The sequence below is a fragment of the Anomalospiza imberbis genome, chromosome 1 (assembly GCF_031753505.1).
Source record: "Anomalospiza imberbis isolate Cuckoo-Finch-1a 21T00152 chromosome 1, ASM3175350v1, whole genome shotgun sequence".
In the NCBI taxonomy this organism is placed as follows: domain Eukaryota; kingdom Metazoa; phylum Chordata; class Aves; order Passeriformes; family Viduidae; genus Anomalospiza; species Anomalospiza imberbis.
The window spans coordinates 83,233,941-83,258,252 of record NC_089681.1 but is presented as its reverse complement, the minus strand read 5'-3'; the positions used below and the strand labels follow the sequence as shown (position 1 = coordinate 83,258,252).

At 39.6% G+C, this 24,312-nt stretch overlaps 1 protein-coding gene across 2 annotated transcripts; it reads left to right on the top strand.

Moving 5' to 3' along the window:
* Positions 1 to 1,835: 1,835 nt before the first annotated feature.
* On the top strand, positions 1,836 to 20,602 carry VPS4B (vacuolar protein sorting 4 homolog B). 2 transcript variants are annotated; one of them, XM_068198047.1, is made up of 12 exons: positions 2,859 to 2,883; positions 4,725 to 4,836; positions 5,065 to 5,161; positions 6,223 to 6,373; positions 7,656 to 7,723; positions 9,374 to 9,493; positions 9,717 to 9,873; positions 11,090 to 11,238; positions 11,415 to 11,496; positions 13,485 to 13,704; positions 16,353 to 16,490; positions 18,272 to 20,602. In XM_068198047.1, exons 3-12 carry the CDS (start codon positions 5,152 to 5,154, stop codon positions 18,371 to 18,373), a joined length of 1,197 nt encoding a protein of 398 aa, XP_068054148.1. In that variant the 5' UTR covers positions 2,859 to 2,883; positions 4,725 to 4,836; positions 5,065 to 5,151; the 3' UTR covers positions 18,374 to 20,602. The 2 variants fall into 2 exon arrangements, with proteins under 2 accessions (XP_068054141.1, XP_068054148.1); XM_068198040.1 differs by lacking the exons at positions 2,859 to 2,883; positions 5,065 to 5,161 and adding an exon at positions 1,836 to 1,994.
* The last annotated feature ends 3,710 nt before the right edge of the window (positions 20,603 to 24,312 follow it).

The following is a 24,312-nucleotide window of genomic DNA, read 5'->3' as shown; positions in this document are numbered from 1 at the left end:
TGTCCCTCAAATTGAAGTAATGCCCTTAACACGACACTTCATTAGCTTCTCAAGAAATAATCTTGATGTCATTACTCAGCATTCATCTAGTCTTTCCTCAGGCAAAACTAGCTGCGAAGTCAAATTATAGCAGGAATATTGTATGAGTAAGACTTAAGTAAGGACTGCAAGGTTTAGCCTATTATCTGTAAATTACAGAGGTGCCTTTTCTGGTTTACTTTCTTTAATCGCATTTGCAGAAACCAGTCATTTTTTCTGGAAGCCAGTTCAGTGTGACTGGAGGGGCATACTTACATTCTTGTGAGGCATGTATTGTTTTAGACCTCGGTCTAAAACCTAAATATAACATTAAAGAATTAAAAATCATAGGTACAGATGACACATAATTACTAGCATCAGGAACATTTCTGAGAATACTCTGTTACACCAACCAGAATGAGAAGGTAAAGCCAAAAAGGAAATGATACCCCAAGGAAGTAACCTGTTTTAAATAAAAAGAAGGTTAAAAGTAACCCAAAGGCTTCATGATGGCATAATCAACCATGAAAGGCTGAAAGGGATGGTTTTGCCTCATCCTTTGAAGATGGAATAAGAAAGAAATGGATATACAATATTTAACCCAGTTTTCTTGAGCCCCTCCCACCACTGATGCTATGCTTGAATCCTGATGACCACATAGCTATAAGGTTCCTTTAAAAATCATCATCTCTCCTTTCACTTTGGCCAATTTCAGTTGTCTTTAGTAGCAAACTCTCTTTACCATCTCATTTCCCAAAGCCTGATTACATGACTTAATCTTTCCTTCATTATGTCTTTACACATTTGCAGTCGATCCAAGGAGAACAGCTGTTATTGACCACGTCTAAAAATCAACCAAAGCATCCTCAACTCGTGAGGACACTTACCAAAATAAACTGCCAGCCAGACAACGTAACGAAGAGATTCACCACGACCTTCCCTGGTTCAGGGGGAACTGTGGATGCGCCTTTTCCCTTGTGCCCAGAGTACACAGCCTACTGACCATATCAAAAAGGTTCAGAGGACTTCTATTACAAAATAAAATCAAAAAAGTTACACTGGAATTATTAAGTCAAAGCTGCACTGTGTTACTTGGAGGTACTTGGAAGAACGGGTTTTATTACAGTTGAGTTTGCCAGATACTTTTTTTGCCCTAAAGGAATTAATGTACCAGAGAGAAAGATATGGCACTTATTTAGCAGACATCCTTACATGCATACAGCAAGCTGGCTTTCCAGAACTGGTTTATAATTGCTTGTGTGTTGAGTCACTTCCTCCCCCCCACTCCGTAAGCATCACACGTCACCTGATCGTGAGTGACACTTGCCCATGACACTGTCATGATTGATTAGACAGGATTGGGCCTGTTTAATCCGGAGAAAGGAGGCTTGAGAAGAGATCTTATTTAATGCATATAAATATCCCCAAGGCAGGTGCCAAGAGGACGGTGCCAGACTCCTTTTGGTGGTGCCCAGCGACAGGACGGGGAGCAGTGGCCACAAACTAAAGCACAAGTAGCCCCACCTCAACATGAGGAAGAACTTCTTCACGCTGAGGGTAGCCGAGCACTGGGACCGGCCGCCCAGGGAGGCCGTGGACTCTCCTGTGGAGAGATTCCAAACCCCACCGAGGTGCGTTCCTGTGTCACCTGCTCCAGGTGACTCTGCCCTGCCAGGGGGATTGGACCGGATGCTCCCCAGAGTCCCCTCCCAAGCCCAAACACGCCGAGGTGAGCGCGGGCCGAGGCACACCCGCGGCGGGGGCGGGCCGGGCGCTCGGGGCGTGCCCGGAAGCGGAGGCGGAAGCGGCGCTCGGCGCTCGGTGCGGAAGCGGCGGCGGAGGCCGCGGTTTGGGTTCCGCGGGCGGCGGGGCAGGGGCGCTGCGCCACCGGCAGCCGGGCCCGCTCCCCGCGCCACTCTCCTCCCGCTCCCTCCCCTCGCCGCTCCGCCATGGCGGCCAACACCGGCAACCTGCAGGTACAGCGACGCCGGCCCTGCCCGGCGCGGGGCGGACCCGGCCAGCGGCGGCGGGCGGGGGGCGGCGCCTGGAAGGAGCGGGGCCGGGAGTGTCCCGGGCCGGGGCTGCGGGCGGAGCCGGGGCACAGGGAGCGCGAACGCCCCCCGCTCAGCGGGCCGGGGGCACCGCAGCCAAGGGGGCGTGGGGCGGACTGGGCTTGGGCTCGGGGTGGCAGAGCCTACGGGGTCAGCCCTCATCGCCCTGGGCCGTGAGACCCGGGGAGGGGGTCCCGGGGAGGGGGTCCCGGGGAGGGGGTCCCTGGGGGCACCAGCCCTGCGGGACGCGGGCCTAGTGCCCGCCCGGGAGGCGCTGTTGGTTCTTGTGCTCTGGACGCGTGGTTTGGCTTGTGTTGCCGTAAGGCTCCTGGTGGCTGTAGGAAGCCCTTGCCTGCTCTGCTGTTCCGCTTGTGTTAACCCTCGGCTGCGGGGGTGCAATCGGTGCTGCGGCTGGCCGGCAAAACAGACCCCGAAGTGAAATAAGTGCGTTCCAAACACCCCTTTTTTCTCTTCGGCTGTTTGAACCGTGATCATTTTTGTATGCAGTGTTTACACTGGCAGTGTGATGTTTGTATTGGCAAAGCTAGAGGAGATGTTATAGGGTTTATAATAAGCAGGAGAAGAATGACATCTCTTTAAGCTGACATTCTTTCCTTGGGTGATGTTCATCAAACTGTAAACCCATGGCCTGATAGTTTGTGCCTTAGGCATAGTTAGAGCTGGTCATCTATGCCCTAGTTCATACAACTTTCTAATAATGATTTTCTGTTTGACAGCAGTGATGTTCTTCACAGTAACAGGCTAAGATGCAGCTGATGTAATGAAGTATTAGAGCTGAGAAACTATTAGCCAGGTAATAGTCTTTGGCTGTTTACAAAAAGAGAGTGTAGCAAAACCAGGCAATACGTGATGCAGACTTTTGCCTATTTCAGAGGAGCAGGTCTGTGACATGCCCCGTTTTCTCACAGTTCTGTTTTAGCAGGCCATCTTTGACATTTATTCTTTGGAATTAATGTCACCTGTCTTTCTTGTACTGGATCTGGGAATTACTGGGCTGCCCCATGGTAATTAAAGTCACTGATGAGACTTAAGAACTTTAATATGAAAATAACTTTTTGGGAGGTTAATTTTTGCTCTGTTTCTAGATTTGAATGGTGCACAGAGATGTGTAAGGGAGTCAGCATAAAATGGGCAGCAAGGAGGCAGCTGTCCATTCATACCTGGGAAACTGCTATTGAGCTCCCAGCCTCTCCAATAAGGAAAGACTGAGGTTCTGTTTCAAAGAAACAGATGCTTACAGTGCTCCAGCACTTGTCACAACAGAGCCATAGTCTGTTTAATTGGTTCATTGTTTTTAAATACCTTTGATTTCAAGTGGATCTGTTGAGATGATCTTTGCTTCCAAGACAACAACACAAAGGAATAGAGTGCAATATTTTGCTGTTTCTTTCATGGCTATTGTTTACTAGCCTTGTTCTGCCTAAACCAGCAGAGTGTAGATATTGGCAAGAATATCTGTACTGGAATGTCTAATGGAAACTCTTTGCTGCAGTTCAAATTCTCAGCCTTGCTCCCTGACATTACATAATCATCCTGAGCATACTAGCAATGCTTACGAAAGGGAACCCCATGGGAAAAATACATGAGGGACTATAGAATATTTAGTTGGTGTTGGTTAACTCTGGCGGACTGCTTATTTTCAACTTACATGAACTGGTGGTGAAAATGACGGTTTTAATTGTCTGGAAGTGGTATGAGCATTCCAAGGAGGAAAGTGTAATAAAAAGTAATAAGCACTTATGAGTGAGCAACGGAATAGTGGTGATACAATAAATCCACAGGGCAGTGTGTGCAATACAGTGGCTTAGATCTCACTCAGATTTACTTGAAAATAGCTGAACAAATAAAGTAAAAATCCATTCATAGCTTCTCATAGAACTTTTTTTTGATGCTTGAGATTTGGGTATGTTCTCTGTCTGTTTTGGGCTTTTTTTTCTCCTCTCCCACCAGAGTGATAATTAGAATTTCTCACTAGGATATCAAGAATATAAATCATCCTAGAAAAGCCAAGCAACTGGTCTTTGAAGTTGTCTCCCAGCATCATGTTTGAAGAGTGACAATGCTAGTTTCAGTGATTGTAATCAAGTACTTCCTGTATTGACTTTGCTGTTTACAGGGTTTACTGATGTCATCAGTCATAGAATCATAAGAATTGTTTAGGCTAGAAAAGATTGCATCCAACCATTAACCCAGCACTGCCAAGTGCACCCCTAAACCACACCTTAAACAGCATATCTGTATCATAGTTCAAAGTTTCTATGTCTGTGATAAAAAACCCCCAAGCCTTATAATGGATTTCCAAATCTTTCCATAAAAAATGCATGAGTTTGGTAAGAGAGACTGCATAGTAGTGGTAGTAGTTCCATCTTAGTACACAGAAACTTGTTCTTCTCACGTGTGCTTTTTTGTGTGCTAGTAAATTTCAGCAGGTTGTAAGTCCTGCTGTTCATAAAAGGATGGAAATATTGTGTCTTGTACAAAACACCACCTAGGACAATCGATTGCCTTCAGCTTTGATGGGGGTAAATGTTGAGGAGCAGAAAAACTGGCCATCAAAGAACAGTAACAGCTTAAATGGTCTCTGATCATGGAAAATGCTCTGGTACAGCAATTAATTCTTTGTTTGTGTTACAGAAAGCAATAGACCTTGCTACCAAGGCAGCACAAGAAGATAAAGCAGGAAACTATGAGGAAGCCTTCCGCTTATACCAACATGCTGTGCAGTATTTTATCCATGTTGTTAAATGTAAGTGTGATGTGTTGGATGATTAAGTACAGTTTATTGTCAGATTGCACAAGAGTAATCTCTTATGTTGACATCAGTATTTAAATTTTTGCTCTCATAAACAGTTGATACTTGCTAATTGTAGTTTGACTGAGGTCATATATTTTGCTGCTTTTACCTTTACTGTGTTATGTGCTTGCTTCATTCTTGTAAGAAATTAGATTATTTTTTACTTGTGTTTTGTTTTAGGTTTTTTTAAGACAGGAGGCAGGTGTTTGCTGTCTCTCCTCTGGACTTTTGTAGCAGTGTTTCAAGCTGGCCACTGCACGAGGAAATATGACAATAAGTACAGGGATCCCTGTATTTCTGTTGTGCTGAAAACCATGTTACACATGAAGTCTTTGCTGTATCTGCAGAGTGCTTTTTGCTCCTGTAATTCATGCTGCTTGCCCTTCTAAAGCCTCTCTGCTGACATTATTTGCTCCTTAATGTCAGTCTTGCTGTTTATCTTGGCCGAGAAAATGTATGAGATGGACTTGTATGTAACAATTTTTCTTCAGTTTCCATATTCTCATTACTTTATGCCTTTTCTCACTGCTGTGTACCTTTTGTGCCACATTCAGTGTTTGTATGCAAGGAGTGGGCTTTCTTAATGTGGGTGCAGCCCTAGTGTAAGTGGGCTAGGGTTGCTTGCCTGACAAAAGTACACTTACAGATCTTCATGATTTGAAAAAAATAGTTTTATTTATAGTCCTTTATTATTAGGATAATGTGTTTATCACTTCCTGACCATTTAAATCTTAGAGACTTTCTCAGAATATCACTTTCTATGCTTTTAACAATACTGATGTACTTTTGGAAACTTAGCTCAAAAACCTGACATGTTAAATTTCGATTGTTGGTTTGAAATACTGTAATAGTGATGATGAGAACAGCGTGGCTGTTGAAACACACTTAGTTTTTTCAGATGTTTTATGTAATGTTTCTTTATCTTTTCAAATTAGCAGGCTATGGAAGAATCAAGTATGGTTCTAAATAAAAATTGCCTAGCACAAGCAGCTTCTTGATTAGCTATTTTAGAAAAGCAGTTATTAAGGCAATGTCTAGCAGCTTGAAAGGCTGACAGAAAAGTTTCCAGTGCTGATGTCCTTAATCCTTTGGAGTCAAATTTTAAGCCAAGGCAATGTTCATGTGAATATTTGATTTCTGTTGCATGATGACATCCTTCTGGTCAGTTTTTTCCAAGGTATAATGGAAAAATAAGTAGTTGAGATGTTTGGTTATGTCGTGAACCCTGAGAGAGGTATATTGATAAGAGATAAAGAAGACAGATTTTTAGTCTTGTTTTTTGATTGATGCACATGTGTTTTGCTGATAACAAAGAATTGTTTCTCTTCAAACTCTTAGATGAAGCACAGGGTGATAAAGCAAAACAAAGCATTAGAGCAAAATGTACAGAATACTTGGACCGAGCAGAAAAGCTGAAAGAATATCTGAAAAAGAGAGAAAAAACTGCACCAAAACCAGTTAAAGAGTCTGGTCCTGCAGACGGAAAAGGGTATGTTTTTGGAGAAGGTAAAGCAAAATAATTCCTGAACTCAGCTTATTCTAAACTTCAAATTATATTCTAAACTTCAGCTATTCAAAGATCATTTTAACTTGTGTTTCTGGAATGCTTCAGGGGACTACTAATGCTGAAGTACAGTGGGCTAATAAAAATAACTTGAATTACAATCACAAGCATTTCTGTGCTTGTTTACTAAAATGTGAACATTTGCATACGAAATTCACTGAAGAATGAAAGCTGCTTCAGACTTAACAGCTGAATCCAGTGATTTTTGGATTTAATGGCAAGGAGACTGATAACCTTTAAAGGCTTTCTGCATTTAAATACTTAGTAACTAGAAAATAATTTCAGACTGGTAGTTATTGGGGTTACTGAGTATGATCTGTCTCATGCTTGATAAGAGATGGAAAGCCTTATGTAAAGTTGTGTAAGGTGGACTGAATCCTTCCAATGTGTTGCTGCTACCTGGTCTCTCCACTGCTTCACTTCTCCTAGATTTGTTTCTCTCATTGCATAGCAGAGAGTTGAACAAGCAGAGCCACCCAAACAAGCCCAGCCTCTTTTGCATTTGCTACTCCCTTTATGGGGAGAGGAGAGAGGAAGGATTCAGGATTATACCTTCTGGTGGGACTGCCCTTTCTAGGAGTCCTGAACAGCTAAAGTTGCTCAGTTGTCTCTTAAAACTTCACCTGATTTTCAGTCTCTTTCAGTGTCTGCTCATCTCATCAGCCTTATTTTTTGAACTGTACCATCTTCTGCTCATTTATAATAGAAGGAAATGGTAATACCATGAAATCTACATGTATTTTCATGACCTCTACTCCAAGTGTTCCCTCTCTAGTCTCTTTTCCTTTAACTTCCAGTTTCCTTTGCTCTGATGAGTTTCATAGTACTTGACGGAACTGGCCAAATCCTGTTTCTTGTCCAGATAGAAGAGAAGTGCCAATGTCTACAAACAAGCCATTCCAGCACCTCCGTGTTGCTGGATATAAGGGTTGTTTCCTAAAAGCTGGCTCAAAGCACACAGAAGTGTGTTAAGAGGGCTCAGACCCATAAGAGGCAGTTGAAATGGCAAAGGAAGATGAATTTGAAAGAAATCACAGAAAAGTGTACTTCTGCTTTTCTACAATCATATAAACCTGTAGTGGTCTGAAAGCATCTCAATGTTTCTTTCATTCCTCAGCCTGATGGGTTTTCTGCTTTTTGCATTCTGATTTTTATGCTAAGACAGAAGTCTCTCTTACTGTATTTCAACATTTTGTTTCCTAATCAGGAATGACAGTGATGGGGAAGGTGAGTCAGAGGACCCTGAAAAAAAGAAGCTACAGAATCAACTTCAAGGTAATTTAAAGCATCCTTTTCTTTATATAGGGATCACTTCAGTCAAGCAAGTTCCTATATTTTTACCATCAAAATTTTATGGATTAACTTAATGTCTGTAAGTGGCTCAGCTAGTACGTAATCTTCATGTGCAAAAGCATAGTCTTTAGGGAAGTAAAAGGACTTGTGTGCCATGAACTTACACAGTGACTATATTTAAATGTATCTCCTGCACCCTATGCTTCATGTTAAAATTGTATCACCTATCAGTCTAGAATTTTCCAACAGAAGTTGCAAAAACCCAGGTAGCTGTTGGCTAAACTGATTTAGTATTTTTTACTCTGAAGTGCAATAGCATGTTTCCTAGAGGCTAAGGAAATGATGTACAAACACTTAGTGTAAGCAGGACTGTTTTCACAAAAAGACTGGTATTCATATTTAGGAGTAAGAAAGATAGATTCTTGCCCATTTATAATAACAGGCAGCATTTTCTTATATGGAGTGATGATGCTGTCCCAGTTCAGTAGCATAGTTTGGGATTTTGAACTCAAATACAGAACGCAGTCAGTGAAACAATGTATAGCAGCTACCAACAGTTTGGTGTGCAGTAAAAAGGGGGCTTTTTGATATTTATTTCCCTTTAACAATGAAGAACTGTTCAGAACTTCCCTACTAGAAGGTGCTTATGGATCTGAAGAAACCTCATTGTTCTCCTGTTTTTGACTGTAACATAGATCAAATGCATTTACCAGATCTTGTGCCTGTGTAATTTCAGGAGCTGTTGTATCACCATCGGAAACTGTACTGTGCTTTTTCTACTTCTCTGCACGTTATTTAATCCTATGCACTGTTATAACAGACAGTTTTATGGTTTTTTAAAAGTGACAGAAAATTGATGAGCATTGAACTCCTATCCTGTCTCTCACTATACAGACTTCATTTCTTCCCACGTGAATCTGACCTCAGATAGTAGAAGTGGTGGCTAGGATTGCAAGATCTAATACTGTAGATCTAATAATCTATTACTACCTGAATTCCAGGTTTTCCCATCTAGAAGTAATTGAGACAAAATTTTTAGCATGTCAGACTAAACAGTCTGAAGAGAAGGCTGAATTACATCTCAGTTGGCTGAACTCATTGACTGAGGAAGATGAGACTTAGTGCAAAACTTCGAATGTGCCTTGACTAAAAAAATGCTTCTACAGCTAAGCAGGATTCATGTAACCTTTCTGATGCTTTTAGCCCTAGCTTTCAAACCTCTTTTCCACTAGATGATCCATTTGTTTGCTGCATATCTGGAGATACCAAGAAATTACTTCATCTGCTGGAGAATCTTAAAAAATACTGAGCTAGTGTAGCTACATTGTTTAAAATTAAATTTCAAATTTTTTGGGAAGTGCAGTGGTGGTTTAGTTATGAGATGGTGCCAGGACTTCTACTAACTCACAGATGTTCTTGTTATCCAGGGTTTATTTTGGTAAAAAAATGTGACAGATTTCTGTAAAAATAACATCCATTTGACTAATGGAATTCAGTGTTCCTATCATCTTAGAAATGCCTTGTTTTTATTCACTCTAGACATGGGCATGGATTTCTTTTTTCACCAAATGGAATTTATTGTAATTGTGAAAAGATACGTACATCACTAACTTAGACAGTTTTTTCTTACAGGAGCAATTGTTATGGAGCGACCAAATGTCAAATGGAGTGATGTTGCTGGCCTCGAAGGTGCCAAAGAGGCACTTAAAGAAGCAGTCATCCTTCCCATTAAATTTCCACACTTGTTTACAGGTCAGGATTACAGCTTTTATTTACTATTGGCCAGTCAGGACTGGCACTGGAGCCTGTGAAGTGTGTTGTACCAATGTATCACAGACTCAAGCCGATCTCTTAACAAAGAGATTGTGATCCATCTGACAGAATTCTCATGGGTAGATGTGGAAAACCTCCAAGCACCCTAAGGAAGCAAAATCGGAAAAAAGTCTCTTGAAAACTGCTGGTTTCTCTCTTGCAGGCAAGAGAACACCCTGGAGAGGAATTCTCCTATTTGGACCACCAGGAACAGGAAAGTCTTATTTAGCAAAAGCTGTGGCGACAGAAGCAAACAACTCTACCTTCTTCTCAGTATCTTCATCTGACCTTGTTTCAAAATGGTTAGGTGAAAGTGAAAAGTAAGTTGGAGTTGCCAGAGGTCCAGGAAAATATTGTCAAGAAGAAATTATCATAGAGTGAGATAAGTTGCTGTAAAGAATTTAAGAGAATGGTCTTGTCTTTTTAAAAACAAGCTATAGGTGTTTCTGTGCTTCATGCTACAGTGCCATGTAAAGATACCGTTATATGCTGCATTTTGAGAAACTCTTCAGTGCTCAAAAAGATTTTGGGAGCACCACAGAGCTCATGCTAAGTCTTCATTTGTTACTGTGTGATGTATGAAGAAGACCAGGAAGCCAGAAGACCATGAGTGACATGTTGGCTGCAGTCAGAAGTCCAGGAATTTGTCCATCTAGTCTTCCAAAAGAGATTTCCTGAATTAATAAAAAGCTCTGGTTTTATACGGAAAGGATTTTCATACAATGATAAGCATACTTGTCATAACCATGATTTAATAGTTTGAATTGTAGGACAACTGAGCAACACTATTTAAAGCTGATACAATGAGAAAGAAAGGCTGTTAGATAAAGTGTTTGAAGTGAGTTATTTCTTTCCCAGAAAGCTGGAAACTCTAAGCTGCTTTTCTTATGTTGCAAAAGGAATACAGAACTGGAGACTAGCTTGGCATTAGATTTTATGCTTGACTTCATTTGAGACTATTGCCTGAGATTTAGTGCTGTAATATGAAGAATTTCCCTGCGTGTTCCTATTTATTTTTCTTTTTTAAACTAGTAAAGTGTGTTCATGAGAGATGGCTAGGAGTATATGGGGGTTTGGTTTAGATTGTTTTGTTTATTTGATTTGAAACCAATATTTCTTGTAATACAAAAATTATTTAGTTAGTGAACTTGTAAAAAGTAAAGATACATGTTATTTCTTGCAAAATCGCTAGAATTAAGTTAGAAATGTTTAGAGAAAGCTTTTTTCTTTTGAATCTTTCTAAATTGGTGGTTTTGTATAGTCCAGGCTGTCATGTATAAGTGTAAACTGAAAAAGGGCTTTCTCTTGCAAAATCATGCCTGGAGCACTCTAATTTTTTTTTTCATTATGCTGGGCTCTCTCATTCAGTGTGTTTCTGAGTCATGGAGCTGGAAGAATGTTGTGTCTTTGAGTACCTTTATGTTAATGCTTTTTTCCCCTTGCTTTCTCTAAAGGAAATTACTATATCGCAATCTGAAGCTATGTGTTTTTGCTGTTGTAATTATTAATATAGCTGAAGCTGTTTCCTTCTTTAAGATTAGTGAAAAACTTGTTCCAGCTTGCCAGAGAAAACAAACCTTCTATCATCTTCATTGATGAGATAGATTCCCTCTGTGGGTCAAGAAGTGAAAATGAAAGTGAGGCTGCTAGACGGATAAAAACGGAATTTCTAGTCCAGATGCAAGGTAAGTTTATTTGGTTTTCAAAATCAGACAGAGAAATTAAGACATGTATTTTTAAGTGTAACTTGCATTAGAATACTAAAAATATCTGCAGTTCTACCCCATTAAATTTTGATGGCTTTTTAAAACAATCTCTGTTTTATCATCTAAACTGTGAAATTATTTCTGCCCTGATACAGGGGTTGGTGTTGACAATGAAGGAATCTTGGTCTTAGGAGCAACAAACATACCTTGGGTTTTGGATTCTGCTATCAGGAGAAGGTATGGTGGCACTTTTTTTCATGGTGTGCAATTCACAATTGATGTGAGCCTTCAGCCAGAGAGTGCTTAAGGTGTTCATCCAGCTCATGTTTGCAGACACAGTTAATGTTCTGCAGCTCAATTCCATAAAGTAGACTTAGATAAACTGATAGTCACTTGCCCCTTTAGAGAGAGGTAGGTCGTTCAGTCCTGTAGTTTATCTGATTTCTTGGTTTGCTGATTGTGCTTGAAGAAACGGGAGTTTTCTGCTTGCTTTTTAGTTTTCTGGGGGACTTAGAGGACAAGTTAGAAAATACACACCTTAGAAGGGCAAGAGAGGGTAAAGCTTTCCTTTTCAGCTGTTAACAAACTGGTGAGTAGCTTGAGTTCTTTCATGGAAGTGTAACCTTACGGAAAAATGCCATGTTTTTCTACTGGTCAGGCATAACTTGTGATTTTTAACTGCTGTTTTGCAGATAAAGGACTTTTGCAGATACAGGACTGCCTGTACCTGATTATTTGGATCTTTCTCTGAGCTGCAGAGCAGAGGACAAATACAGTTATGTGACAAATAGGATTATGTTGTGATGAGGACACAGCTTGGATAATGGCCATTTTTGTTGGCTAAAAAATAATTGATTTTTTTTTTTGTGACTGACACTGACTTTTATTTATATACTGAATTCAAGCTGGCCATACTTCAGTTTGATTTGGGGTTGGACCAGGTCACCTCCAGATGTCACTTCTCATCTACATGACTCTAGAGTTGTATGAGCCAGATTTAGAAGTGAAGGTATTGCTGAGAATTTCAAGTCATTCTTGAAATTCCAGCTTTGGTTGGGATCCACAGTAAAAGACACACATGGACCTGATAGAGTGTGTTTAGAAGGGGGCCATGAAAATGATCAGGACACCTTTCTTCTGAAGGCAAATTATAAGAGTGGGGCTTTTCAGCCTGAAGAAGAGAAGGATACAGAGACCTAATTGTGGCCTTTCAGTATATAAAGGGAACTTATTAGAAGAGTGGAGAGATGTTCCTTGGTTTTTTTTCCCAGGCTTGTAATGGCAGGACAAGAGGAAGTTGTTCAAACTGAAAGAGGATGGGTTTAGATTGGGCATAAGGAAGAAACTTTTATGATGAGAGTGGTGAGACACTGGCACAGGTTGTCCAGAGAAGCTGTGGATCATTGGAAGTGTTCAAGGCCAGGTTGGATGGCGTTTTGAGTAAGCTGGTCTAGGGGAAGATCTCCCTGCCTGTGGCAGGGGGGTTGGAACCAGATGATCTTCAAGGTCTCTCTCAACCCAAACCATTTTCTCATTCTCAGCTACATGAAAGAGAAATTCCCTAGCTCTTGCCCACAAGTCTTAAAAGAACTTGTACAACAGTGGCTGTAATAAAATTCTTTTTTCATGGATTTGAGCCACTTTGTCATGTATATCAGGTTTATTGTGTTCAGCAGAATTTGGAGTTGCTCTTACTTTGTTAGTGGGAGGTAATCTCCACTCTGAGAACAGATGCTGCTTCAAAGGAGGAACTGCTGTTACCAGTATTTTCTTGAGAATGACTTCAAATTTACTTCCATCTATGGTGTTTCCTTAATTCAGTTGGAGACTGTAGAAAGTCGTTGCATAAACTTGTTATCAGGCAGTTCTTTCTTTAAGTGTGAAATCTTTTCAAATACACTTTAACACTTAAAGACTTCTTTCTCTTGGTTTTTTCTTTTAAGACTCAAACTCTGCTGGAAAAACGTCAGTCTGGAGAGAAGGATTTTGTAATGGAAAGGAAGCAATTGTTATATTCTGGATATTAGCTTATACTAACTAAAATATTGTTTATGAGAACAGGTTGCTGAATATTTGCCTCAGATTTTTTTTTTAAAGGTTTGTTGTACTGAAACTGCTTTCTAATATTGCTGGAAGCAAGTTCATTTGCATGAGCTCTTTCCATGGTGCACCTGCATGAGTTGGCATCTTGGGAACACTTTGTTTTTGTCTTTTTTTTAAACCAGGTTTGAGAAGCGTATTTATATTCCTTTACCTGAAGACCATGCCAGGGCTGCAATGTTCAAACTTCACCTTGGGTCAACTCCACATGACCTAAAAGACTCAGATTATCGAGAGCTTGGGAAGAGAACTGATGGCTACTCTGGTGCAGATATAAGCATCATTGTCCGTGATGCACTGATGCAGCCTGTTAGAAAAGTGCAATCGGCAACTCACTTTAAAAAAGTAAGTAGGAATCAAAATTTTTTAGTTATTTCATCAATGAGAACAGTCTTAATTTGAAAATTCCTTACAAATAAACTGAATTTGGTTTTGGGTAATACTGCATGCTTATGATGTCCCTTTTATTGACTGGGGAGAACTGTTCTTCCTTTTCCTGTACCCCTCCCTAGTCCTGCCATAAGTCTGGTGGAGCTAATTTCTGAATATTCATGCTCTGACTCTTAATGTCTCTAGAGAGTGTTAAAAGCATTCAGTTAGCCGTTTAAATGGCAATGTTACAGAAGTGCTTATTTTCTATTTCAAGTTAAGTGGTTCTTAACATGCTGAAAAAAAAAAAGTATCCCTCATCCACTTGAGAACAGATGGATTGTACTTAAGCACATTCTGTTTACTTGGCATATTTTTCAAACTGAAAAATTAAGGTTCTCGTAGAGTTTTGGTAGAAACATTGAATCAATTACAGTAGTAAAGATGCAACACAACCGAGCAAAGTCTGTGTTTCATTTACACTGCTGTAATATAAAAACCAGTTTACTTTTACATAGGTACACACCAAAGAGCCTATTCAAACTATATTGTTTGGCTTATCTTCCAGTTACGTCTACATGCTGTGTATTGACTTGAGTAACATTTCTTCACAATATATGAATCTCAGAAACTTTATATGTACAAAAACCAACTGGCATTCTTTACCACCAGTCTAAATCCATTATGTCTGGGAATGTCTTTCCCCTGGAGAATTTGCACAGATGGGCCTTGTTCAGTCAAATTTATTGTTCCCTGAAAACTATTAAACTCTTAAATGGAAAAAAAGGAGTGATAGTATCAATGGTTATAAACAGAGGTTAAAATATATACAGTGTATTAGTTGAATAAAATTTTATTTTGCAGTGTATCAGTTGAATAAAATTTTATTTTGCTGTGTAGCATATTTTAAAGTAGACCCAGACTAAAGGTACTTTTTGCTAATATTTTTAATGCAAAGTTTGATATTTACAGAAATTAATGTTTTTTGGGTGAAGGTGGGTCAGAATATTCTGCAGAGGTGCTAATTGCTGTAAAAGGAAGCTTTAATTTGTTGCTTTTTAAAAGAGCAGGTATGGTAGGAAAAACTTTGGATCCTAAGGTGTTGAGTACCATGTATGTTGTGTTGGCAGCAGTTCTTTGTCATCTCAGTTACAATTACAGTTTTTTTACCAGCAACTCAACCTGACATAAAAAAGTTAAGGGTCCTGAAGTGAACAGCTACACTCATTTTGAAGATAGACTTCTTTTTTTTTTAATGTGGTTTTTTCCAATGAACTCATTCAGCTTAAGATTCAGAGAGAAAGACGTACTTAAATCCAGTATGGTCCGGAATATGAGAGGGCAGGAAATTTAACTTCTGGGGACAGCTCACAGTAACAGTGTAATGCAAGCTGTATTTGTTGATAAATAAACCGTGACTTTGATATATCAAGGATTTTCTAGATGTTCCCTTCCCTTAAGCAGTGATGTCTGAAGTATTTATCTGTTGTTAACTTTACATGACAATGGCATTTCTGGCTAAAGGGCTGTTAGCTTTTAGTGTTTAGTTCAGATTTGGAACAATCTGAGGTATGTTTCAGCTTGCCATGGAGCAATGAAATAGCTTCTGTTGTCACAGTTTGTGGAACAACTTCAAAAGCACTTCTTGAATCTTACCTACTTTTGCTCAAGAAAATAAAAAAGTGGAAGGAAAAAACCCACAACTGCGATACTTTGAATGCTCTGACATGAGCCAAGTTGATTCCACTTGTATTGTTAATGCTTTAATTGGATGTAATTTTGTGTTTTTATAAGCAAAATCTTAGCGTTATTATTTGTGTTATAACAGACGACTTGCCTCAGTTCAGCAGAGCTTTCCTCAGCTGTCAGTGATTAACTGTAAACCTTTCCTTGCTGTGTGTGATAATGCAGGTTTGCCAGAGTGCATTTTGAATATTACAGTCTGCTCCCCAGCATCTTGCTCTAAATACAGCTTGGAACAGCAAATCCAGTTCTGTTCATAGCCAATTAGTGTGTTGTCCTTTAACCTCTGGGATGCTCCGAGTTCCCGTGGGTGTGCGGTGCTGCGGGTAACAGCGAGGGAAGGCAAAAGCCTTGGTACCGGACAGTACTGCACAAAGGGAGCAGATGCACGGGGCAGCTGGTTTGTGTCTGTCCGTCTGTCTGGGGGGTGTTTTGTTCTCCCGCTAGGTGGCGCTGTTTTCTACGGAGCGCTGCTCAGGTGGTGCCGGGAAAGATGCTGGGAGCTTGGGAACGCGGGTTGCCAGAGCGAAAAGCACTGGGAAGCTTTTAGAGCGCTGTTAACTAGCGGTGAATGAACTCCTAAAGTGACCAGGGACCAGGAAGGGTGGTCTTCACCAAGCAGATTTCCTGGCATGTCAGTTTTCCGCAGAAATCCTCAGCCTTAAGAGGATGTGGCTTCTGGGATTTGGCACAGCTGCATGTTTTCAAAGTGAATAATACCAGTACACTTGTACAATTTCTCTTTCATAGGACATGTGCTCCCAATGGGTAGGGCATCTGCATAAAATCAAAGAATGGTTTTTGCTTGGGATGCTATTCAGCTTCTGGTTTCTGTCTTAAAACTAATAACTCCCATAAACTGAGTGTTTTCTTATTTTTAGGTAAAAGGACCATCAGTGTCTAATCCGAATACGATGGTAGATTTATTCACCCCTTGCTCTCCAGGTGATCCTGAAGCCATAGAAATGACATGGATGGATGTCCCAGGTGATAAATTACTGGAGCCTAGAGTTTCCATGGTAGGTATTCCTTGTAGCATTTCTTTCTTATTTTGCAGAACTCTTAAAAGACTTTAAGATAAAGAGTCTTTTTCAGGACAATTGGATGAGATGTTTGTTTTCAGAAATGCTGGGCATACCAGATAACATTTGAATTCTCAACATAAATCACTACAGTATGGCATGCTATGAAAAAGACAGCTGTCTAAACCTGATAAGCATTTCTTATTCTTGTCTGCTGGCATGCATCTGCCATCCTTTCATCCATGGACAGTATCTGCCTCTTGCACTGTTCTTTCACTTGGCTTTTATTCATTCAAAACCTTAAGGGTTTCTGCACCATGATACACTTTCTTCTCATCACTGTGGCATTAATACTGGGAAATGGAAAATTACATTCACTGTAAATTAGGAAGTGATGTGCTATAGGTAAATATTGCCCTTGTATTGCCCAAATACAAGTATAAAACCAAAATGTTAAGAAGATTTTGAATATAATGGTAGTTTAAGTTTAAATTCATCATAGGTGATTCAGTTCTTTCTGCTGTTTTCTTTGTGCATATGAAAATACTTCCTTTGGCCTAGGGAATAAAATATGTAAGACAGTTTTCAATTTAAGATCACTGTAAAAGAAATAACTGCTGGACTCTAATTCTATATTTTTCCCCAAGAGCAGCAGAAGAAAATTTTGTATTTAAGTACAAAGTTTGTGGGAAGCACTTAATAACAAATCTCTGTTGCTGTAGTTTCGTGTGTGCGAAGAGTCCTGTAAGGAATAAAAGAAATAAATGTGATCATAGGGATCACATGCAATGCTTTGAAAATAGAACCATCACTGTATTTCAGAAAAGAATTTTCTGTGTGTATTTGCATACTGAGGAAGCAGAAGAGGATTTATGCAGGTGCAGGCTTGCCCTAAAACTTCTCCCTGCATGATCTAATTGGATTTTTAATCAGTCTTTCCTGGAATTAAAGACAGCAGTTCCTTGTGTGCTCCTAGTGGTACCTGGGCTCTGATGCATTACAGGCAGATGTTTCAGTGTCCAAAATCAGTTCTTGTCCTTAAAACATAAGGCTTTAATTCTTTTTGAGCAGGGTGTCTCTGGTCTGATGAGAGAAATATCATGTGTGGAAAACCATTATACTAATTTCTGGATTTTACCCGTAATTTTATAGCAATATGAGGTGTTGGGCATCTACTTTTTTCAGTTGCCCTTGGCTGGGAATTGATTTGTTTTCTTTACCCTTTTTATTCATAGTGTATTTTAACTGCTGCTTTCAACTTCATAGACCTATGATTTTTTTTCTAAAATCCATTTCCTAGCATCTAAATATCTAGGAAATTTACTGAGTTGAAGAGACAGAAATTACCAATCAGGAGCAGTAAAACTTTGCTAGAGCTGAATTACAAACTGCTGTTCTACATTGCTGGACTGTGAAGAGTACATGGGAACATCTGATTATTTTCCACATAATCTGCTGTAGTTAATCATGGGTTGAAAACAGTAAATGACCAAAAAAATGTCCAGTTCTTTTAAAAAAAAGTGATGAATGAAACTTGAATGGATGAGTGGCTTAAACCTGAATCTGAGGTTGTGATTTTGTTACTGAAAAACTCATTGACTGTTGTCTGTGTTCAGAGGGTTAAAAGGCTGTCTCTGTGCAGAAGTATTCAGGCTTAAAGTTTCGTGTTAATAGGAACTTTTTATTGTTGTTTTTCATGCATATTTGTCCTGGCAGCAAAATTGCTAGCAGTGGTACTATACTTGTTTCTGAAAACATGTTTGTTTTTTTTCTGACAGGCTGATATGCTCAGGTCACTTGCTAGCATAAAACCAACAGTTAATGAACAGGACTTGGAGAAGTTAAAGAAGTTTACAGAAGACTTTGGCCAGGAAGGCTAAACCAAAGATATGTGTGAAGCGTTAGAACCTTTTTTTTTTCTTTTTAAAGTATTCTTGTGTCTTTATTGATGGCACTTCAAATAAATGCCAATAAAATCACCCCTTTCATACTTTGCAGAAGGAATAGAAGATACCTTTGCAAAGACCCTTAAGCTTTTGTATTGTATTGTTTTCCTCAGATGTCTATTAAATGTCTTCTATTGAAAAATAATACAAAAATGCAATTTTAGGGTGAGACAGCAAAGTGATGTGGTAATGTCTAATAAATACTAGAAAGCTTTAAATTACTAGTTCCATATTAGGTGGTATATTAGACCTGGATACGAGTGAGTTTTAGGTTTTGACCTTAACTCCCAGTAAGGTCAAAAACCTTTTTAAAGGGTAGCAGAGAACATGTTTGTCAGGTGTTTTCAATATCAGTCAATCAGCATATGTATTAATTGCTCTCATTTCATTTAGGGAAATGCAACAAAATTTTCTAATCAAGCATACTGCAAGTGTGGGTTTGCTGTTAAAGTAAGAAAGAAGACACTGTGAGGATAAGACTACATGGGCCAGTACTTTGATGAAATATTGATGGACCTGTTATTTGGCTTTTTTTCTGCTATGCTGTGTTAAATTTTTGCCTTAAACAGCAAGCTTTTGTTTTTAAGTCTTTACTAGCTGGTACACACTGTCACTATGCAATTTAACACAAGTTTGTTAAATGCAAGTAACTCAGAAGGTGTTTTGCTGGCTCTTCTAGCCGGGGGGGGGGGGGTTGGATTTGTTTTATTTATTGTTTTGGTTTTTAAAATCTGGATTCTCTTCCTGGTGAAGTTTTGACTGAAGTTAGAAAAAAGCATTAGTAATGTCCTCTAAGATCCCACGTGTTGAGGCTGGCAAGGTATATGTAGTCTTTGGAGAATGTCTGGGAGGTATTTTGGGAAATAGCATACTTCACATGCAAGGAGATTAGAACAGATGTTTTAGCCACGGCCTTTCCAGTGATAAATTAACCAAGAACACCACTGGTAACTGTAGCATATAGGTTACATCAGTTTAGTGCTTAAACTGGGAGATAAGGCTGGCTGTTTTAATATAAAGTAGCACTTCCATTGCTCTCTTTCTGCAGAACTGCAAATGGAGATGTGCCTGAATGTGACTTAAAACACTACAACATCAGCATTGAGTTTGTGCCTTGTAAGTTTGCACTGGCTGTAGATATGAAACACCATTAGAATATCTAGAATCCTCTATCTTCCATTATCATTGTACAACTCTATCCTGCAAATGTTTTGTTTAACTTGCATTAAAAGAAATTTGCACATTTTAGGTGTGTATGTTCTATGTACATATGCACAAATATGATCATCTTTTGATGGGGTTTGGTTTCTTCTATGTACATATTTTGTGTACTTTATAAATCATAGGATGGGTGACATTTTCTGTACTTAAATGAAGTAAAATGTTGTAGTACAACATCAACTATGTTATTTGAGTATTTCTTCAGTGTTATGTTCAAGTTTTTACTGCTTTATTGTCTTCTTAGACTTTTGTTTCTGTGTTTAATAGTCAAACAAAATAGGTAAATATTCTTTGATCTGCAAGGTGCTGAGCTTTTTTTTACTAACATGATGAAACATTTTTTCCAAAATCCTTCAGTTACACAGCTTTACCTTTGTCTTACATCAGAATGTGTAAATGTGAATCATTGGGCTGCAGATGTTTCTGACATCTTTTGGGGGGATGGCAGGAGAGGGAGTGGGTGAGGGCAGGAATTCCAGTGTAGGTACAGGCAACTATGGTTAGTAAACTTAATCCTTATTGCAACAGGATCTCGTTTGTAGTTTTCTCTTGTGAACACTTCAGAAGTGAGCCACATACTAGCGTGGCTGTCCTTCGTAGGTTTGAAGCCACTGTCTGAAGTATTTATCTCTTGACCTTTTGAAAAATGAGAGTCCTTACTGCAATCCTGCAATCTTAAAATTCTCAGGAACGTCTTGTTTTTTGGTTTATTTTTTCCTTTTTGTGGTAAGCTGATTTGTCTTAATGGGCTTCCATATGCTTAACTGTGTAATCTTGTATCTTTAATGCAAAAGAAAAATATACTGTATGTTTTAAATTTACATCTTGCTGCTTGCTCAGATGACATCTGTAACAGAACCTTTACTATTTGATGTTGAGAGTTGTTTTTAGAAATATATTCCAAATAAACTTTGCTGCTTAGAATTGCAGCTGCAAGGGCAACTTTTTGGTTTGCTGTGTTTGTAAAATTATGATAAATGAATATATATATCACTGAGCTTCTTAGCCAAGTTATCCATAGCAGATGATAGCCTAACAAGGGAGCGTGCAAAATCACTGTGTAGTTAATTGAGAATACTCTAAATCAAAGAATTCATGAGAGGCTTTACCTTGAATAATGAAAACCTCTGTAAACACTGGACAAATTAGTTGTACATTTTTAATGAGGTCTGATCTTTGTCTGGTTAGCTTACAAATATTTTTCATACCTTCTGGTGTTACTGCTTACTCTGACTGCAATATGAAAAAATGTAATTTTCCTTCCTGTGTGTAAAATATTTTTTTCAATTAAATCACTTCTGTTTGTGCTTATGTGCTTCACAGATGGTTTCTTCACAGTGAATCCAAAACTTCTTTAAGTTTTGGCTTTCCTACCATTTGTGGTTTGTCTCTTGATGTACATACTTACAGGGTTAGAATAGCTCAGTAAATCAACTTAGATTTTTTCCTGCATTCCCTGACTAAAGTCAAGTTCCAGAGTAGTTTGATTTATGTGTTGCCTTTTTGTTCTTGTCTAGCATAACAAAAGCATACAAATCTTTTCAGTCTTCCATAAATCTCTTAAGTTTTTCATTTGGTTTGGCTTTTCAAGTCCGCTGGTCTTTGAATATACTCATACACTTTTGTTTTAACTAGTGGAGCAGAACAAATGTAGCTAAGGGAGATACTCTGGAATTGGCTTTTTTCATGTTCCTGCCTGTCAGAATTTGCTCTCTTTGTCAACTGAAGCAAAGAGGCTGCTGAATATTCTCTAGTCAGGTGTTTTGATTTACTTTTGGTGTTTATTTAGTGTTCTTAATAAGAATATTCCACATTTTTTTTGTTGTTCTTCAGAGGATTATCTTGCCAGGAAGCTATTTCATAGTTCTGAGTATGTTGAAATATGCAGGAACATCTTCATTTTGCTGTTTACTCTTTCCTTCCTCCAGAATGACAAGCTTGTTTCAAGATTGGCTTCCATACATGTCTTTGGTCTTAACCAGATTCACCCTAGTAATCATGGTTGACTTAAAGCCATTCCTTCAACTTACGTAAACTATTGCAAGAACTCAGTGGACTGTTTGTTTCATCCTGTGCTGCTATTCCAGCAGATAATTAATTCTTATCAAAGCATTGTTTCTTTTATTCTTGAGCAGTCAGCTTTTGTTGTAGCTCTTGTGATGTAGCTTCAGTGCTTACCCCTTCAATTTTTCTTCAGCTTTTTATTAACATACTAGTCTAGGGATTTTATTCCACAAATCTTCTGTCATCATAATTAGCTGTGTAAAAACTCTTTTAATTGGTCGTTCATCCTCTGTCCTGGCATCTGTGTAGTGACAGCCCAGGTATTAGATAAGATTGTCCTGTTTTTATCTTTTGGTCCCTGTGACCTAATTAGAATCCTTCCTCTCCCTCCCTACTTCTACATGCACACACACCCTTCTGATGGGAGCTTTTCGATTAGGTTGCTGGTTTGTGACATTTTCTATTTACTTGCCTTTGCAGCCTTCCTACCTGAGAGGCTCCATCTTGATGAATAAACAAAGATACTTCTTTCCTTTGTCGTATCCTGAGTTCAGGGACACTGTATTTCCATCCATCCATGCCACCTGTGCATGGTACCTGCCACATGTACAATCTGCTAGTCTTTTGCAGAAATGCTTGACATTTTTGGGCTCATTCAGCTGAGCTTTTCAACCATTAGTCATGGAAACACTATAGAATGTCCTATCTACATCATAGAAGGAGCTAGGTTCCCTTCTAAATAGGCTTTGGTTGTGTTTTGAGACATCTCCAGGAAATAAGTCACTGACACCTGACACAGGCCTGATGTTGGTAATGCAGCCAGAGTTTTCTTTCCTGCTTGGTGACCTATTATCAAGCACTGTAACATGAATTGGCAGGACTTGCTTTTGCTTGCCCTCGCTCCTCCTCTGCTGCCTCAACTCATTTAAATCCAAGCTATTCAAGGCAGGGACTTTGCTTTCAAACATGCTCAGTGTCACATGCATTCTGTCAGCTGTAAACAGTAATTTACTCTGACTCACTCTGTTGGCCTGATGACCATCCACAGGTAATTTGTTACAAGAACCTCAGCTGGGGTAGTTGCCTTCTGCTGCTTCTCTATCCATGTCTCAGCAGTAGCGAGTCAGCTAGGCAAGGAGCTGAGAAAGTGGCTATAAATATCACCATCTCATTCAGGAAATACAGTGGCAAATGGGGACTGTTACTTGCAGCTGTGATTTAGGCTCTGGCAGAGCCAGGTGAATTGTTTGCCCAGTAGAAAGTTAGGAAAATATTAAAACCATATGAATGCAAATTATCATTTCTTCTTCCTCTCCTCCTTGAAGGATAGAGCATGGGCTCTAGCAGGGAGGCTCTGACCTATCAAGACTTTTGCTTTATACAAGATTTTAGAAAATCTGGAAAAATTAGCTAATTAATGTTTTCAAATGTCCCATTTAAGTTGCCAGTTGAAATGCTCCTGCTCTTGCCTGACTGAGCATGAGCTCACTTGGAGTTTTAATGATGTTTTAATTAATTAATCACAGCTATTAGTTGCTCCATAGACAACTGGACAGCAAAGAAATTATTACTGTTTTAATCTTTAAACCTGCTCTTGTTTTGCTGTGGACTGGTATGTTTGTGTCCTGCCTTACCGTGTCACTATAATTTTAAAATGTTTTCTTTTTTGTTGTTGTTCTTAGCTGCTCAAAAAGCTCATGCCCACAATGCACGTGTCTCCTTTCAGTGTGGGAGCAAACAGGGCACTGTGCCTGCCTGACAGCAAAGCTGGTTTAGCTGCAGCATAGCCAAAGTTTCCACAGGAGCCACAAGACCTGCTGACAGAGCCTAAACCTTTCTGTTCACCCTTCATCTTCACTGCCCCTTCAGCTTCAAGGCAGAAGGGGTGCCCCTATAAAGACACTGCCATGGCTCAAACTCACACATAGGGCACACCTGCACACCCATACATAGGAACACTGGTGACAAACACCTCACAAACACGCAGGGTCCTGTGTGACCACCCACCAATGCACACCAGGGAGGTGCTGCAAAGTTACTTCCATCCAGAACTTGGAGCACTGCGAGGTTCCTGCCCATTCCAGGTTTAGATGGGCTCAGTCCAACTGGGAACAAATGTGCTGGAGCATTTATGGGGTTTCCGTGGGGCAGTGGGACACAGTGTTGTTCTTTGTCCTGGGCAGCCTGAGGCTCTACATGGGGTAAATGAATCCACAGAAACACGTGTAGGGTTTGTGCTTCAGATCCCCTGGAGCTGGCACGGCCTGGAAGTTGACTGGTGAACAAGGGCAGCAATGCTGACACTCAGGGCTCCTATGGGGTTTTGTCCTAGTTGTCAGCTGTGTAAAATGGTTTTCACAAGCTTTGAGGCTATTTGGCTTATTCTCTTGGGCCTTCTTTTGTGTAAAGTGTGCTCGCATCACTGCAGTATATACTGGAAATGCATGCTTCTTCTTGCAGGAAGAAAAAGGTTTTGATGAGAATTTTCCTTTGATGTGAATGTTAATTGGCAATTTTTGCCTGCCTCTTTCCTGTTGCTTTTGACTAATTTTCTGGGGGTTTTTGCTTTTTTTTTTTTTAATTTCAGTTTCTTTCTTTTTTTGTCTGACTTATCCTCTGTCCTTCACACTATTTTTTTTCCTTTCTCA